Source organism: Hakea prostrata, chromosome 5 (assembly GCF_041222555.1).
Source record: "Hakea prostrata isolate BN-2017 chromosome 5, UWA_Hpros_2, whole genome shotgun sequence".
In the NCBI taxonomy this organism is placed as follows: domain Eukaryota; kingdom Viridiplantae; phylum Streptophyta; class Magnoliopsida; order Proteales; family Proteaceae; genus Hakea; species Hakea prostrata.
This window is the reverse complement of record NC_142604.1, coordinates 59,177,957-59,193,748: the sequence shown is the minus strand read 5'-3', so window position 1 is coordinate 59,193,748 and position 15,792 is coordinate 59,177,957. Positions and strand designations below refer to the sequence as shown.

Below are 15,792 nucleotides of genomic sequence, written 5' to 3'. Positions count from 1 at the left end.
TATCATGTCTATTTCCTAGTCAGAAGTACTTGTTCATCATTTATTTGTAGATGTGTGACATGTGTTTCGACATCACATCAAATAGTTGAAATCCATTTATAAATCACATCAAAGAATTGATTGATGTGACATATAAATAAATTTTAAATTGATGTGATGTTATGACACATGTCACACATCTACAAGAAAGTCAAAAATGGACTAGATATGAGTCTGTGTCTTCACATGGTATGTCTGACCGATCCGTTTTTGGACTTGGGTTTGATCGGTTGGTGGGGCTAGTTAGGTTATCGATGAACTACACAATAGTGTTCTACACAAATTCAGATCTTACTCTCGTTACGATCCTCAGAGTTGATTTTATAAAGATGTTTGTTCAGTGAGACTGACATTTTGAGAAAGTGGGAGAATACCAAGCCGGACGAAATTCTGCTTTCACCCATTTCTTGGTCTTTGTTTGGGATTTGGGAGTCAAATGATGGGTCTGTTTTTGTAAATTAGTAAATTTAAATCCTTAAAATGTAAAAATAAAAAATAATATTTACAAAGTAAACGGCCAGTCTGTGCCATTTGATTATTAACTGTTCACTCTTATTTTGATTATTTGGCGCGATCACCACTATTGGTAGTAGAGCAAATAAAAATCCAAAGTTCCAAACACTATTTTAAAAATGCTCCAAAATACAAGAAAGCTGTTCCTCTTCACTGTTTTTTTGGGTAACCAATTACAGATACGTAAGTCTTTCAGAAAGTTATAAAATATTACAGATCCGCAGTCGTCCCTTTCTTATATGAGAGAAATAAGTGCAGCTTAGGGAAGGGTACCGAAAGTGATTTATCAGTATTATCTTACTTTAGAAGCACTTCAAGGTTTCCCTTTTCAAATAAATACATTAAATTGGGGTTAGAATCACGTTTGGTACCAAGACAACCTTAGCCGTTTTCTTCGTATGAAAGATTACGAAGTGTTTTATGTTTTCTGCAGATATAGCCACAATGCTGACGGTAGTAGTGAGATCAGAACCCTAACCGTGAAAATTTGGCTTGCCATTTCAATTCCTATCTACACTTGTAGCAAGATCTGGGTTTTGGAACTTCAAATCAGCTACAGTTTTTACAGTAAATCTGAATCTAAGTTGATCCAAGTCGATTCAGTTCAACTAGATAAAAGAACAGATCATTGGATTTGATTAGAAATTGGGTCATATTCAACCATATCACTTTCCTATTTTTTAGGGTTAAGTCGGTTTGCAGGTGGGAGAGAATGTTTTCCCTTCAATGTAGGACAAAACCCAAGATACCGAAAGCATTTCTAAGGGTTGGTTCTGTTTGTTTCTTCCCCACTCAAATAATCAAAGCCCTTATTTCCTAATCAATCAAATCCACGTAATCATTCTATATCAGCTCATTTATCTACAAACAGACAATCCAATTAAGAAAGCCAAACATGGACCACAACTGGACAAGGAAGAAGATAAAGAAAAGATGATCAGTCACATCGAAGCCTCTAAGGGTTGGATCTGTTTGTTTCATGCAAGTGTCAGCCTAATTGGATGTTGAACAGTTTGATCATAGAAACGTAGTGTTTGGATGAAATTAAGGATGGTTGTTTTATTATCAGAAACGCGAAATTGGGATTTTCTACCTGTTCACATTCTTTCTAGTTATCATATATTAAGATTAGGGTTCAAGTTTGGATCATCTACCTGTTCACGTTCTTTCATGCAATCCACTGTTGCTCGCTCCAGTATATAGTTTAAATATCGAGCTCTTGCTAATGTTGTTGCTAAGCTCACTTGGCTACAAGCTCTCCTTCAAGAACTTCATATATTTCTAAGTGTTGCTCATGTCCTCTGGTGTGATAATATTAGAGCAATCTATCTGACTGCAAATCCTGTCTTTCATACTCGGACCAAACATGTGGAGATTGACTTCTACTTTGTTTGTGATAAAGTTGCCAAAGGAGATATTCACGTTCATTTATTATCTACTACGGATCAACTAACTGACATCGTCACCAAGCCGCTATCTACTCCATGTTTCAGCACCTTGCTAGCCAACCTCAAGGTCACTTCACCTCCCTTGAGTTTGCAGGGCGTATTCGGGATATTTCTGAAAAATCAACTAAAACCCTAGCCGCCACTCCATCTCAAGATTTTGCGGCTAGGGTTACTTCCATGAGTTCCAAAGCTGCTAGGAGTCCCACAGCTGATCAAATACTGGCCACTACATCTAAGAAGGACTCTACAATTGATACTCACAAAGACTCTAGTCAACCCAAAGAAGAGTTTGATATATATTATAATTATAATTGCTACAAAATCCTAGTCAATATTTTATGTAATCTAAAACACCTATTTTCATGTAAATCCAAACATTGTAACTCAGGGTATCTAGAATATCACAACTACAAGAGTTCTAGAACACTGATGAACAATGACTCTATTTCTGTATAAAGAAGTCATGTACACAACTCTTAGAATAGTGAAACATCCGAAACTCTCTCTCTCTCTCTCTCATGAATAAGGTCCTGCATGGTGTTGTGAGGAAGGTGTGAATAAGATCTGCAGCTAAGCTACAAGTGAGTGGAAGGTCTAAAGGTAGTAAGATATAGGTACTCACATTAAATAGAATAGAAGTTTACATCAACCTGTACTCATAGTGCAAAAGAACTACTTTTCAGTGTTAAAAGTTCCAATAACAAAAGCAAATTATAGAAATCATCAATAGGGACTCAATAATCTGGGGAAAACAAGTAGAGTTGTAGGGCATAAAGCTGAGAGAAATTCTAAATACTCCTCCAATTAATGAAATTTCTCCATAGCCAAATGGACATTCGTGTTCTACCAAAAAAAAAAAAAAAAAAAAAAAAAAAAAAATGGACATTTGTTGCAAAACATTTAACCCTTAATTGGTAACGCAATAACCCAGCTCTATTTTGTAGAATTAGTTGAAAGGTGTAAGAACTAATATCGTCTGTGCATGCATGGCATATCAAACAATATTTGTATAAAGAGACTAAGAATAATTATACTTTTGATCATCAAAGAATTGTTCAGTTGGTATTAGTGATCGACCAATGTCTCTCAATGAAAAGGTCAGAGTTCGACTCCTAGTACTATACATAATAGCCATCTCCCTCATATATCAAATTTGCCCATTTCAAAAAAGAATAATTATAGTTCCATTTTCTCCTTTTTTTTTTTTTTCAATGGTAGGTGGATAGTTCCATTTCCTATTTTTCTTCAAATTTTTCCCAGAAGCCTTGATAGTTTTGATCTCAACGACATTGTCTTCTTCAAGGTGGTGGTGCCTCAGGTGGTGGTGCCTCAGGTGGTTCGGCTCAATTTTGGACATCATTCTTAAATGATTTAAACATCTAATGAATTGAATTGGCAAGGTATTTTGGAAAAGAGAAATACAACCATGTCCTTTGAGTTTGTGCTCAAATAATTGTAATTATTAGATTATTCTATTAATTATTATTGTGTTTATGAATGATAACTACAATTTCAAACATCTTCTTAAATGAGTTAAAGATCTAACGAATTGAATAGACAAGGGTGTTTTGAGAAAGCCAAAATGTAGCCATTTCTATTATCCTTGAAAACCTTTAAAGAGTCATTTTCTATCCTAAAGAAGGAAGAGCTTATGAATGAAAAAGTTATAGAGTTAATTTGAATGAAATTAGGGTTATTTAATTAACTGTAACATTAAAGGATTCATCACTATTTTTGTTTTGTTTTGACTCAAAACCCGTCCTAGTATGCTCACCTACAAGCTTCTATCCCCTTCTACGTCTTACCCTTTGAATGCAAACAGATTCCATTTGTCTTAACTTTATTATCAATGGAAAATCAAATTAGCAGGGCGAAAGAATCGAAAGATGGGAACCCCAGACAAATTCAACCCAGCCAGCACTATTCAAATATATATACATAAAAAAACATGATAGAGAAACAGGGAAGGCAAAGCTAAGAGGTCAAATGTAATTTGTCTCAGTGAATACAATCAGAATGGATGATAGACAATTGTTCTGTAGCAAAATCAAACCCAAAATTGTAATACTGTTGAGCCAAGGTACCAATAATACTTGGGTCATTGCGACCACCGTGTGCGGTGGCGAAAGCTAAGCAAAAATCTGGCTCCTTCGGTGGTTGAACGAAAATACTCCATTTGTCTAAAACTAGCTTGGCACGTCCTTTAAAACTAATAGTCATAGTTGGAAAGCCATTCAAGTCTTTGCCAATGCTTCCGTTGTAGCATAGGTGCCCTGCCGCGCGGTTAAAGTAATTCAGTGGGGTATTGAATCTTTCCAGCAGTTTCTGATGTATAACGACTGCAAGCTTATCAAACGCAATTCTTGGAATAAACGAGAATATGGTACCAGTATCTAGGATCACACTTCCATCAGGTTGACCATATTCCGATGGGGGAAGATCAAGGCTTTGTGAACCCACTTGAATGTCAACCACTTGGACTCGATAATAGTCAGAGAATGTGAAGGGAGTAGTGAAGCCAGCTATATGTGCATCTTCACCAATGATCAGACTGCCTTTGGAAGAAGGATCACTTACATTGCCCAGGCAAACAAAGAATCGTGGTTTTGCATTGGAAGGTGTAAGCTGGGCAACCAGTGACAGGTCATTAGCAGCAAGGCCTAGTATTCCACCAATCACCTGATCATTCCCCGAAAGACTGTTGTTAAAACCACAACCAATGACTACATCCCTGAGAGCGGCTTTCATTCCATTATTATTATTGGAGTCCCTGATCATTGTGGTTTTCATTCCATTATTGGAGTTGCTGAACAATATGAACTCGTGGCCAAGAATGCCATCGCTGAAAGTATTCTTACTCACATATTTGACTCTATAAAAACACAGGTCCCTAACACAAAACGTATATGCAAGCTGTCCTTTGCAATATATAGAGTTGCATTTTACGTTTGCAAACGTTATTGACTTGGTGCTATCATAGATTGGATTTGTCTGTGGATAACAATGGTTGCAGGGGTAGCATTGGATCCATAAGAGCTCGCTACCGGTGTCGATAAGCACGAAGACATCAACCGGTGGTGTACCAACGTTGAGTTTTGCAATGAATTGAAACTCAAAAGGAATCGTATCAGCTCGGTATCCATCCCTTCTTTTGGAGGTTAAATAGTCGTAGCGGGCAATTGAGATTTCATATGACTTCTCAGCTCTGTCCCAGAAAGTGTTTTGAGGATTATAGAGTGGAGAGAGTGGAGAGTCGCGGTGGATGAGTTCAATTGCTAATCGAGGGTGCTTAGGATTTGTTGTATTAATATTGGTGTCGATGGATAAGCAGGGTAAGGAGATGAACACTAGGGTGAAGGATGAGATGATGACTAATTCATAAACTTGGAAGGAAGTTGCCATTCTCGAAAAGAACTGTAGTGAACGATGAAAGTGAATTAGAGTGGAAATGACAGCAAAGATTTCATCTATATATACAAATTCATTTGTAAGACTCGATGCTGTGAATGTGGAAGGTGTTGCAGGTTTGAATAACGATGGCATTTAAAGTGTGAATAAGGCCTTGGTGATGCAGGTTTGAGGAAGGTGAGAATAAGGTCTGCTGGTGAGTTGTAGGAGTGAAGAAAGTCTAGAGGTGGTAAGGCGTAGCTGCTCACATCTCTTAGGAGTTTACATCAACATGTAATCATCAAGCTAAACAAAAGCAAAGGAATTGAGAACACGATTTGGATTTCCTCCACCCATCTCCTACCCTCCATCCACCTGTATGTTTCACAACCTATCTTTAATTAATACAGGTACTTAAGTTCACTTATTATCAGGTAGACTGTGAGTTAAAATTTTGAGTACAGAGGTTCTGAAGTCATGAAAACACCCACATTTCTTGCTAAATCCAATGAAAAGAAAATTGTGAAATTAACCATTGAGACAAAACCAATTATGCATGTTTGGGTTACATGAAGAATAGAAATCATCAATAATCTGGGAAATACACGTACAGGGCATAAGGCTAACCAAAATTCTAAATACTCTAATCAAATCGATGAAAATGCTCCATAGATTCACTTGTTGCAATATTAAAGAATTGGCTTATTAAAGAATATTTGTACGAGAGATCGACTAAGAATAGTTATAGTTATATTCTTTCTATCAAAGAATTGCCCAGTTTGTAGTGATGGACCAATTAATGTATCTTACTGAAGAGGGTAAGGTTTGAAGTGGTAAACCCTCACCCTCATATATATATATATATATATATATATATATATATATATATATAAAATCACATGTTAAAAAAAAAAAGAATAATTATAGTCCTATTTTATCCCTTTTTTATTATTAAATATTAATGATAGGTTGATAATCATAGTTAGACCCGGTAACGGATCGGATCCGGCTCGGATACACCTATATCCGAATCCGAATCCGATTAGCAAAATCGCTATCCGAAAATCCGCCAGAAATTTAGAGGAGGCATCCAAATTTGAATCCATAATTTTATCAGATATCCGATAATAATCCGATTCGATAAACTATCCGATTATATATTGGTGATTGTCATTTTTTTATTTATTTTCGATTTTCGATTATCCAATTACCAGTTTTTGAATCCGATTATTAACCCATTTTCTAGAGAAAAGTATTTAATCATTTACTCTAACCGGATAATTTTCAATTATTCGATAATCCAATTACCGGATTTTGAATTCGATTATCATCCTTTTTTAAAGAAAAAAAATATTGAGTACTTTACTCTATCTGGATAATTTTTTATCCAGATATTATACAATTCAATAAACAATTATCCAAATCTGAATCTGGTTGCTTAGCTGATGGATACAAATATTTTTGGGTAAGAAAAATTTTCGAATATAAACACCCTTAAACAAATACGAATGCGAATTCATCGGAGAATTTCGATTATCTATTTACAGGTCTAATCATAATGTGATTTTTCCCATGCACCCATCGACTTGACCAAAAACATTAATAATGACAAGTTTTCTAGTAATCACACTAAGGTACTCTTCAGATGTTTGGAGCCGATATTCATGCATGATCCAGTCAGTTTTCTTTCCATTGGGTGCACGGCCTTCGTAGTACACTAAGGTCTTCCTCATCCCTATAGTTCTGTTGTTAGAGAGCACTGCCTTGTCTCTCCCGGTTGCCTTCCAGAATCCGGCTGCCGTTGCTCTATTGGTCCTGGTTCCAGTTGGGTATTTCTTATCTCTGTGACTGAAGAAATACCACTCATTATTTTCCTCATAGCCTAGCTTGCATCTATCTACAAGATCCAATCAAACATCTTTTATTATTGGGGTTTCACGTGGAAGGTGAAAACAATAATCTGACATTAGATGAAGAGACTTATATGTGTTAAAGTGAATATTAAAAAAAAAAATTTAATAATAATAATAAATTCACAAACAGAAATGAAAAAAAACAACAAAATAATATAGAGTTTTAACGTGATTCACACACCAATTCAAATTTCTATGTCCATGGGCGAAGAAAAAGAACTCTCATTATATCTATAAGAAGATTATAATGAAGATCTCACACCAATCAAAATTCTCACCGAACTCACTAAAATCCCAACTTTCACACTAACTCTATGAGAGAGTGTAAGGTATATATTTTTAGAGTTTAATTGGGTAACAGGTCGGCACAAACCCCTGCTCCTATTTGATTTCTGAAAAATGGGTCATTCGAGTCATTCACGAAACTATATTGGTGTGACTCATCTTTCAAAACCGGGTACAAGAATTCATGTCATACATAACAATATGAATTCAATCATCGATCCTAGCTATTTTTATGGATAACTGTTTAAGGATGGGTCGGATCCAACTTCCTAACATGTATATGTTAAAAGAAATAGTTTTAGGCTTTTCTATTCAAGTTCTTTTTCTTTCTTTTTTTCGGTTGATCATACCTTGAATGTCCCATGGCTCTATCCGGTAGAGATCAATTTCAGAGATGACATCTATTTCAATCTTCTGGGAGTTCAGCTTTCTCTTGAGATAGTAACCCACAAGCTCTTCTTCTGTTGGGTGGAATCTGAAACCTGGTGGGACACATGATTCTACTTCCATTGGAGATGTTTACCTGAGAATCAAAGTATACAATGAGAGAAAGAAAGAGAGGAAGGGGGGGGGGGGTGTTTGAAGAAACCCTATTTAGGAGTTCCCTTCACCTAGTTGTACTCTTTTTAAGTGTCCCAATCCATAGAAATACTCTAGAAGGTCTCTAGATTGGACGGTTGCAATGTCAATTTTGTTAATGACAATAATCATCACGTTTGACATTTAGTGCTTCCATGCATGCTAATGAAACATTTCTAGTTACTGTAAACATTTTTTTGCACAAGTACAGAGAGATTCTTTATCTTATCAAGTTAATTCTCATTATTCTATCAAAAAAAGTTAATTCTCATTAAAACCCTTTTCTTGAACTCCTATGAAGAACTAAATTCTGATTATAATGGTTTCATGACGATTGCAACATGAGTCCCTTAAGCAAGATTCAAAGATCACTGGCTCCATATGAGAAATATGACCCATCAAGCAACATAAGTGTCCACTACCTAAGACTTTGCTTTGGTTACATCTTACATGAACTTGGCCGAAGTACGTATGTTGCAAAGAAGCACAAACATAATTTGACTCTAAGCCCATGGCGGTGGGCATTCCATCCCACAACCGCCATGGATGGTATACAGTTTCACTCAATGGTGACCGGAGTATATCCATCTCACTGCCATCGCAATTCCAAAAAAGGCTTATTTCTAATCCCTTGACACAAGTCATGGTTCTTCAATATGAGATGAAAGATTTTCATGTTAATCGAATTTAGTTTTTAATGAAAAGGAAGATTAAGCCAGAGTTGTCAACATTGAATCAAACTAAAACAACACGAGATTATGTTTCGAGAGTACTAACCAGAAATGTGAATTTGCTGTGCTCTTCAACTTGCCTCTGAGAAAGAGAGAAAGAGAGAGAGGTACTGTGGTGTGTATATCTGTTCTGCACTGTTGTCTTATGAACTGCTGTGGTATCAAGGGACAGAGGAGGTGAGATATAAAGAAGAGACATAGAGGAAGCAAGGAAGGTGGTCATCGATTGCGCGTGGGGTGGTAGAGATGAAAGGGAGTTATTTGGACGGTGTGACACCAGATTTTCACGCCACCCTCCACCAATACATTTTGTCTCAAGATTTGCCCACACAACCCAGATACCTTTCCTTGATTGGCTTATCCAGCTTAGTTCTTTCTCTTCTGTAGTTCTGTGTCTGGTGCGCCGCCCTTTGCCATATGTCAACCTCACCACCAACCCAGATTCCTGCCAATCAAGTAAGATTACAATTGGAACTCATCCAGTCCCCTACATGTTACTTTACGTAATGTTTTACTTCCCTTAGTTAGCTATTCCTGGTTTAGATCTAAGAACCTTATCATTCACTTCCTTGTTTAGATCTAGTCCATGTATATACGCTCAGGTTTTTATCAAATCAGTAACACTTGGAAAATGCATGACAGACATTTAGATAGATTGAGCAAGAGGGTCTCATCAAATCATTGTGTCTGCGGTGATCCACCACGAAAGGTACTCTTCACCGAGGGCGTAGATGGTGTTTCGGTATAGGGCATATGAGGATTATAAGTAATAATTGATGTCTTAGTCTCTTAGCCATCATATGCGTGTTGTCGTTCTACAATTGAATACGAGTGTCTTCATAGAAGTTTATCATGTCTATTTCCTAGGTCAAAGTACTTGTTCATCATTTATTTGTAGATGTGTGACATGTGTTTCGACATCACATCAAATAGTTGAAATCCATTTATAAATCACATCAAAGAATTGATTGATGTGACATATAAATAAATTTTAAATTGATGTGATGTTATGACACATGTCACACATCTACAAGAAAGTCAAAAATGGACTAGATATGAGTCTGTGTCTTCACATGGTATGTCTGACCGATCCGTTTTTGGACTTGGGTTTGATCGGTTGGTGGGGCTAGTTAGGTTATCGATGAACTACACAATAGTGTTCTACACAAATTCAGATCTTACTCTCGTTACGATCCTCAGAGTTGATTTTATAAAGATGTTTGTTCAGTGAGACTGACATTTTGAGAAAGTGGGAGAATACCAAGCCGGACGAAATTCTGCTTTCACCCATTTCTTGGTCTTTGTTTGGGATTTGGGAGTCAAATGATGGGTCTGTTTTTGTAAATTAGTAAATTTAAATCCTTAAAATGTAAAAATAAAAAATAATATTTACAAAGTAAATCGTGCCATTTGATTATTAACCGTTCACTCTTATTTTGATTATTTGGCGCGATCACCACTATTGGTAGTAGAGCAAATAAAAATCCAAAGTTCCAAACACTATTTTAAAAATGCTCCAAAATACAAGAAAGCTGTTCCTCTTCACTGCTTTTTTTGGGTAACCAATTACGAGATACGTAAGTCTTTCGAAAGTTATAAAATATTACAGATCCGCAGTCGTCCCTTTCTTATATGAGAGAAATAAGTGCAGCTTAGGGAAGGGTACCGAAAGTGATTTATCAGTATTATCTTACTTTAGAAGCACTTCAAGGTTTCCCTTTTCAAATAAATACATTAAATTGGGGTTAGAATCACGTTTGGTACCAAGACAACCTTAGCCGTTTTCTTCGTATGAAAGATTACGAAGTGTTTTATGTTTTCTGCAGATATAGCCACAATGCTGACGGTAGTAGTGAGATCGGAACCCTAACCGTGAAAATTTGGCTTGCCATTTCAATTCCTATCTACACTTGTAGCAAGATCCGGGTTTTGGAACTTCAAATCAGCTACAGTTTTTACGAGTAAATCTGAATCTAAGTTGATCCAAGTCGATTCAGTTCAACTAGATAAAAGAACAGATCATTGGATTTGATTAGAAATTGGGTCATATTCAACCATATCACTTTCCTATTTTTTAGGGTTAAGTCGGTTTGCAGGTGGGAGAGAATGTTTTCCCTTCAATGTAGGACAAAACCCAAGATACCGAAAGCATTTCTAAGGGTTGGTTCTGTTTGTTTCTTCCCCACTCAAATAATCAAAGCCCTTATTTCCTAATCAATCAAATCCACGTAATCATTCTATATCAGCTCATTTATCTACAAACAGACAATCCAATTAAGAAAGCCAAACATGGACCACAACTGGACAAGGAAGAAGATAAAGAAAAGATGATCAGTCACATCGAAGCCTCTAAGGGTTGGATCTGTTTGTTTCATGCAAGTGTCAGCCTAATTGGATGTTGAACAGTTTGATCATAGAAACGTAGTGTTTGGATGAAATTAAGGATGGTTGTTTTATTATCGAAACGCGAAATTGGGATTTTCTACCTGTTCACATTCTTTCTAGTTATCATATATTAAGATTAGGGTTCAAGTTTGGATCATCTACCTGTTCACGTTCTTTCATGCAATCCATGTTGTTGCTCGCTCCAAGTATATAGTTTAAATATCGAGCTCTTGCTAATGTTGTTGCTAAGCTCACTTGGCTACAAGCTCTCCTTCAAGAACTTCATATATTTCTAAGTGTTGCTCATGTCCTCCGGTGTGATAATATTAGAGCAATCTATCTGATTGCAAATCCTGTCTTTCATACTCGGACCAAACATGTGGAGATTGACTTCTACTTTGTTTGTGATAAAGTTGCCAAAGGAGATATTCACGTTCATTTATTATCTACTACGGATCAACTAACTGACATCGTCACCAAGCCGCTATCTACTCCATGTTTCAGCACCTTGCTAGCCAACCTCAAGGTCACTTCACCTCCCTTGAGTTTGCAGGGCGTATTCGGGATATTTCTGAAAAATCAACTAAAACCCTAGCCGCCACTCCATCTCAAGATTTTGCGGCTAGGGTTACTTCCATGAGTTCCAAAGCTGCTAGGAGTCCCCAAACTGATCAAATACCGGCCACTACATCTAAGAAGGACTCTACAATTGATACTCACAAAGACTCTAGTCAACCCAAAGAAGAGTTTGATATATATTATAATTATAATTGCTACAAAATCCTAGTCAATATTTTATGTAATCTAAAACACCTATTTTCATGTAAATCCAAACATTGTAACTCAGGGTATCTAGAATATCACAACTACAAGAGTTCTAGAACACCGATGAACAATGACTCTATTTCGTATAAAGAAGTCATGTACACAACTCTTAGAATAGTGAAACATCCGAAACTCTCTCTCTCTCTCTCTCTCATGAATAAGGTCTGCATGGTGTTGTGAGGAAGGTGTGAATAAGATCTGCAGCTAAGCTACAAGTGAGTGGAAGGTCTAAAGGTAGTAAGATATAGGTACTCACATTAAATAGAATAGAAGTTTACATCAACCTTGTACTCATAGTGCAAAAGAACTACTTTTCAGTGTTAAAAGTTCCAATAACAAAAGCAAATTATAGAAATCATCAATAGGGACTCAATAATCTGGGAAAACAAGTAGAGTTGTAGGGCATAAAGCTGAGAGAAATTCTAAATACTCCTCCAATTAATGAAATTTCTCCATAGCCAAATGGACATTCGTGTTCTACCAAAAAAAAAAAAAAAAAAAAAAAAAAAATGGACATTTGTTGCAAAACATTTAACCCTTAATTGGTAACGCAATAACCCAGCTCTATTTTGTAGAATTAGTTGAAAGGTGTAAGAACTAATATCGTCTGTGCATGCATGGCATATCAAACAATATTTGTATAAAGAGACTAAGAATAATTATACTTTTGATCATCAAAGAATTGTTCAGTTGGTATTAGTGATCGACCAATGTCTCTCAATGAAAAGGTCAGAGTTCGACTCCTAGTACTATACATAATAGCCATCTCCCTCATATATCAAATTTGCCCATTTCAAAAAAGAATAATTATAGTTCCATTTTCTCCCTTTTTTTTTTTTTCAATGGTAGGTGGATAGTTCCATTTCCTATTTTTCTTCAAATTTTTCCCAGAAGCCTTGATAGTTTTGATCTCAACGACATTGTCTTCTTCAAGGTGGTGGTGCCTCAGGTGGTGGTGCCTCAGGTGGTTCGGCTCAATTTTGGACATCATTCTTAAATGATTTAAACATCTAATGAATTGAATTGGCAAGGTATTTTGGAAAAGAGAAATACAACCATGTCCTTTGAGTTTGTGCTCAAATAATTGTAATTATTAGATTATTCTATTAATTATTATTGTGTTTATGAATGATAACTACAATTTCAAACATCTTCTTAAATGAGTTAAAGATCTAACGAATTGAATAGACAAGGGTGTTTTGAGAAAGCCAAAATGTAGCCATTTCTATTATCCTTGAAAACCTTTAAAGAGTCATTTTCTATCCTAAAGAAGGAAGAGCTTATGAATGAAAAAGTTATAGAGTTAATTTGAATGAAATTAGGGTTATTTAATTAACTGTAACATTAAAGGATTCATCACTATTTTTGTTTTGTTTTGACTCAAAACCCGTCCTAGTATGCTCACCTACAAGCTTCTATCCCCTTCTACGTCTTACCCTTTGAATGCAAACAGATTCCATTTGTCTTAACTTTATTATCAATGGAAAATCAAATTAGCAGGGCGAAAGAATCGAAAGATGGGAACCCCAGACAAATTCAACCCAGCCAGCACTATTCAAATATATATACATAAAAAAACATGATAGAGAAACAGGGAAGGCAAAGCTAAGAGGTCAAATGTAATTTGTCTCAGTGAATACAATCAGAATGGATGATAGACAATTGTTCTGTAGCAAAATCAAACCCAAAATTGTAATACTGTTGAGCCAAGGTACCAATAATACTTGGGTCATTGCGACCACCGTGTGCGGTGGCGAAAGCTAAGCAAAAATCTGGCTCCTTCGGTGGTTGAACGAAAATACTCCATTTGTCTAAAACTAGCTTGGCACGTCCTTTAAAACTAATAGTCATAGTTGGAAAGCCATTCAAGTCTTTGCCAATGCTTCCGTTGTAGCATAGGTGCCCTGCCGCGCGGTTAAAGTAATTCAGTGGGGTATTGAATCTTTCCAGCAGTTTCTGATGTATAACGACTGCAAGCTTATCAAACGCAATTCTTGGAATAAACGAGAATATGGTACCAGTATCTAGGATCACACTTCCATCAGGTTGACCATATTCCGATGGGGGAAGATCAAGGCTTTGTGAACCCACTTGAATGTCAACCACTTGGACTCGATAATAGTCAGAGAATGTGAAGGGAGTAGTGAAGCCAGCTATATGTGCATCTTCACCAATGATCAGATTGCCTTTGGAAGAAGGATCACTTGCATTACCCATGCAAACAGAGAATCGTGGTTTTGCATTAGAAGGTGTAAGCTGGGCAACCAGTGACAGGTCATTAGCAGCAAGGCCTAGTATTCCACCAATCACCTGATCATTCCCCGAAAGACTGTTGTTAAAACCACAACCAATGACTACATCCCTGAGAGCGGCTTTCATTCCATTATTATTATTGGAGTCCCTGATCATTGTGGTTTTGATTCCATTATTGGAGTTGCTGAACAATATGAACTCGTGGCCAAGAATGCCATCGCTGAAAGTATTCTTACTCACATATTTGACTCTATAAAAACACAGGTCCCTAACACAAAACGTATATGCAAGCTGTCCTTTGCAATATATAGAGTTGCATTTTACGTTTGCAAACGTTATTGACTTGGTGCTATCATAGATTGGATTTGTCTGTGGATAACAATGGTTGCAGGGGTCGCATTGGATCCATAAGAGCTCGCTACCGGTGTCGATAACCACGAAGACATCAACCGGTGGTGTACCAACGTTGAGTTTTGCAATGAATTGAAACTCAAAAGGAATCGTATCAGCTCGGTATCCATCCCTTCTTTTGGAGGTTAAATAGTCGTAGCGGGCAATTGAGATTTCATATGACTTCTCAGCTCTGTCCCAGAAAGTGTTTTGAGGATTATAGAGTGGAGAAAGTGGAGAGTCGCGGTGGATGAGTTCAATTGCTAATCGAGGGTGCTTAGGATTTGTTGCAATATTGGTGTCGATGGATAAGCAGGGTAAGGAGATGAACAATAGGGTGAAGGATGATATGATGACTAATTCATAAACTTGGAAGGAAGTTGCCATTCTCGAAAAGAACTGTAGTGAACGATGAAAGTGAATTGGAGTGGAAATGACAGCAAAGATTTCATCTATATATACAAATTCATTTGTAAGACTCGATGCTGTGAATGTGGAGGTGTTGCAGGTTTGAATAACGATGGCATTTAAAGTGTGAATAAGGCCTTGGTGATGCAGGTTTGAGGAAGGTGAGAATAAGGTCTGCTGGTGAGTTGTAGGAGTGAAGAAAGTCTAGAGGTGGTAAGGCGTAGCTGCTCACATCTCTTAGGAGTTTACATCAACCTGTAATCATCAAGCTAAACAAAAGCAAAGGAATTGAGAACACGATTTGGATTTCCTCCACCCATCTCCTACCCTCCATCCACCTGTATGTTTCACAACCTATCTTTAATTAATACAGGTACTTAAGTTCACTTATTATCAGGTAGACTGTGAGTTAAAATTTTGAGTACAGAGGTTCTAAAGTCATGAAAACACCCACATTTCTTGCTAAATCCAATGAAAAGAAAATTGTGAAATTAACCATTGAGACAAAACCAATTATGCATGTTTGGGTTACATGAAGAATAGAAATCATCAATAATCTGGGAAATACACGTACAGGGCATAAGGCTAACCAAAATTCTAAATACTCTAATCAAATCGATGAAAAGTATTTAATCC

At 36.6% G+C, this 15,792-nt stretch overlaps 2 protein-coding genes and 1 pseudogene across 2 annotated transcripts; all 3 read right to left on the bottom strand.

The window, feature by feature from the left end:
• Window positions 1-3,998: 3,998 nt before the first annotated feature.
• LOC149016845 (putative aspartic protease At2g35615) lies at window positions 3,999-5,402 on the bottom strand. Its single transcript, XM_089156825.1, has one exon. It carries the CDS (start codon window positions 5,400-5,402, stop codon window positions 3,999-4,001), a length of 1,404 nt encoding a protein of 467 aa, XP_089012951.1.
• Window positions 5,403-6,940: 1,538 nt separating this feature from the next.
• Window positions 6,941-8,095, bottom strand: LOC149016844 (NAC domain-containing protein 30 pseudogene; annotated as a pseudogene).
• Window positions 8,096-13,734: 5,639 nt separating this feature from the next.
• LOC149016843 (putative aspartic protease At2g35615) lies at window positions 13,735-15,135 on the bottom strand. Its single transcript, XM_089156824.1, has one exon. It carries the CDS (start codon window positions 15,133-15,135, stop codon window positions 13,735-13,737), a length of 1,401 nt encoding a protein of 466 aa, XP_089012950.1.
• Window positions 15,136-15,792: the final 657 nt, after the last annotated feature.

Excerpts from the sequence above, each read along its gene's own strand:
- LOC149016845 (XM_089156825.1), bottom strand. The coding sequence starts at position 5,402 with ATGGCAACTTCCTTCCAAGTTTATGAATTAGTCATCATCTCATCCTTC.
- LOC149016843 (XM_089156824.1), bottom strand. The coding sequence starts at position 15,135 with ATGGCAACTTCCTTCCAAGTTTATGAATTAGTCATCATATCATCCTTC.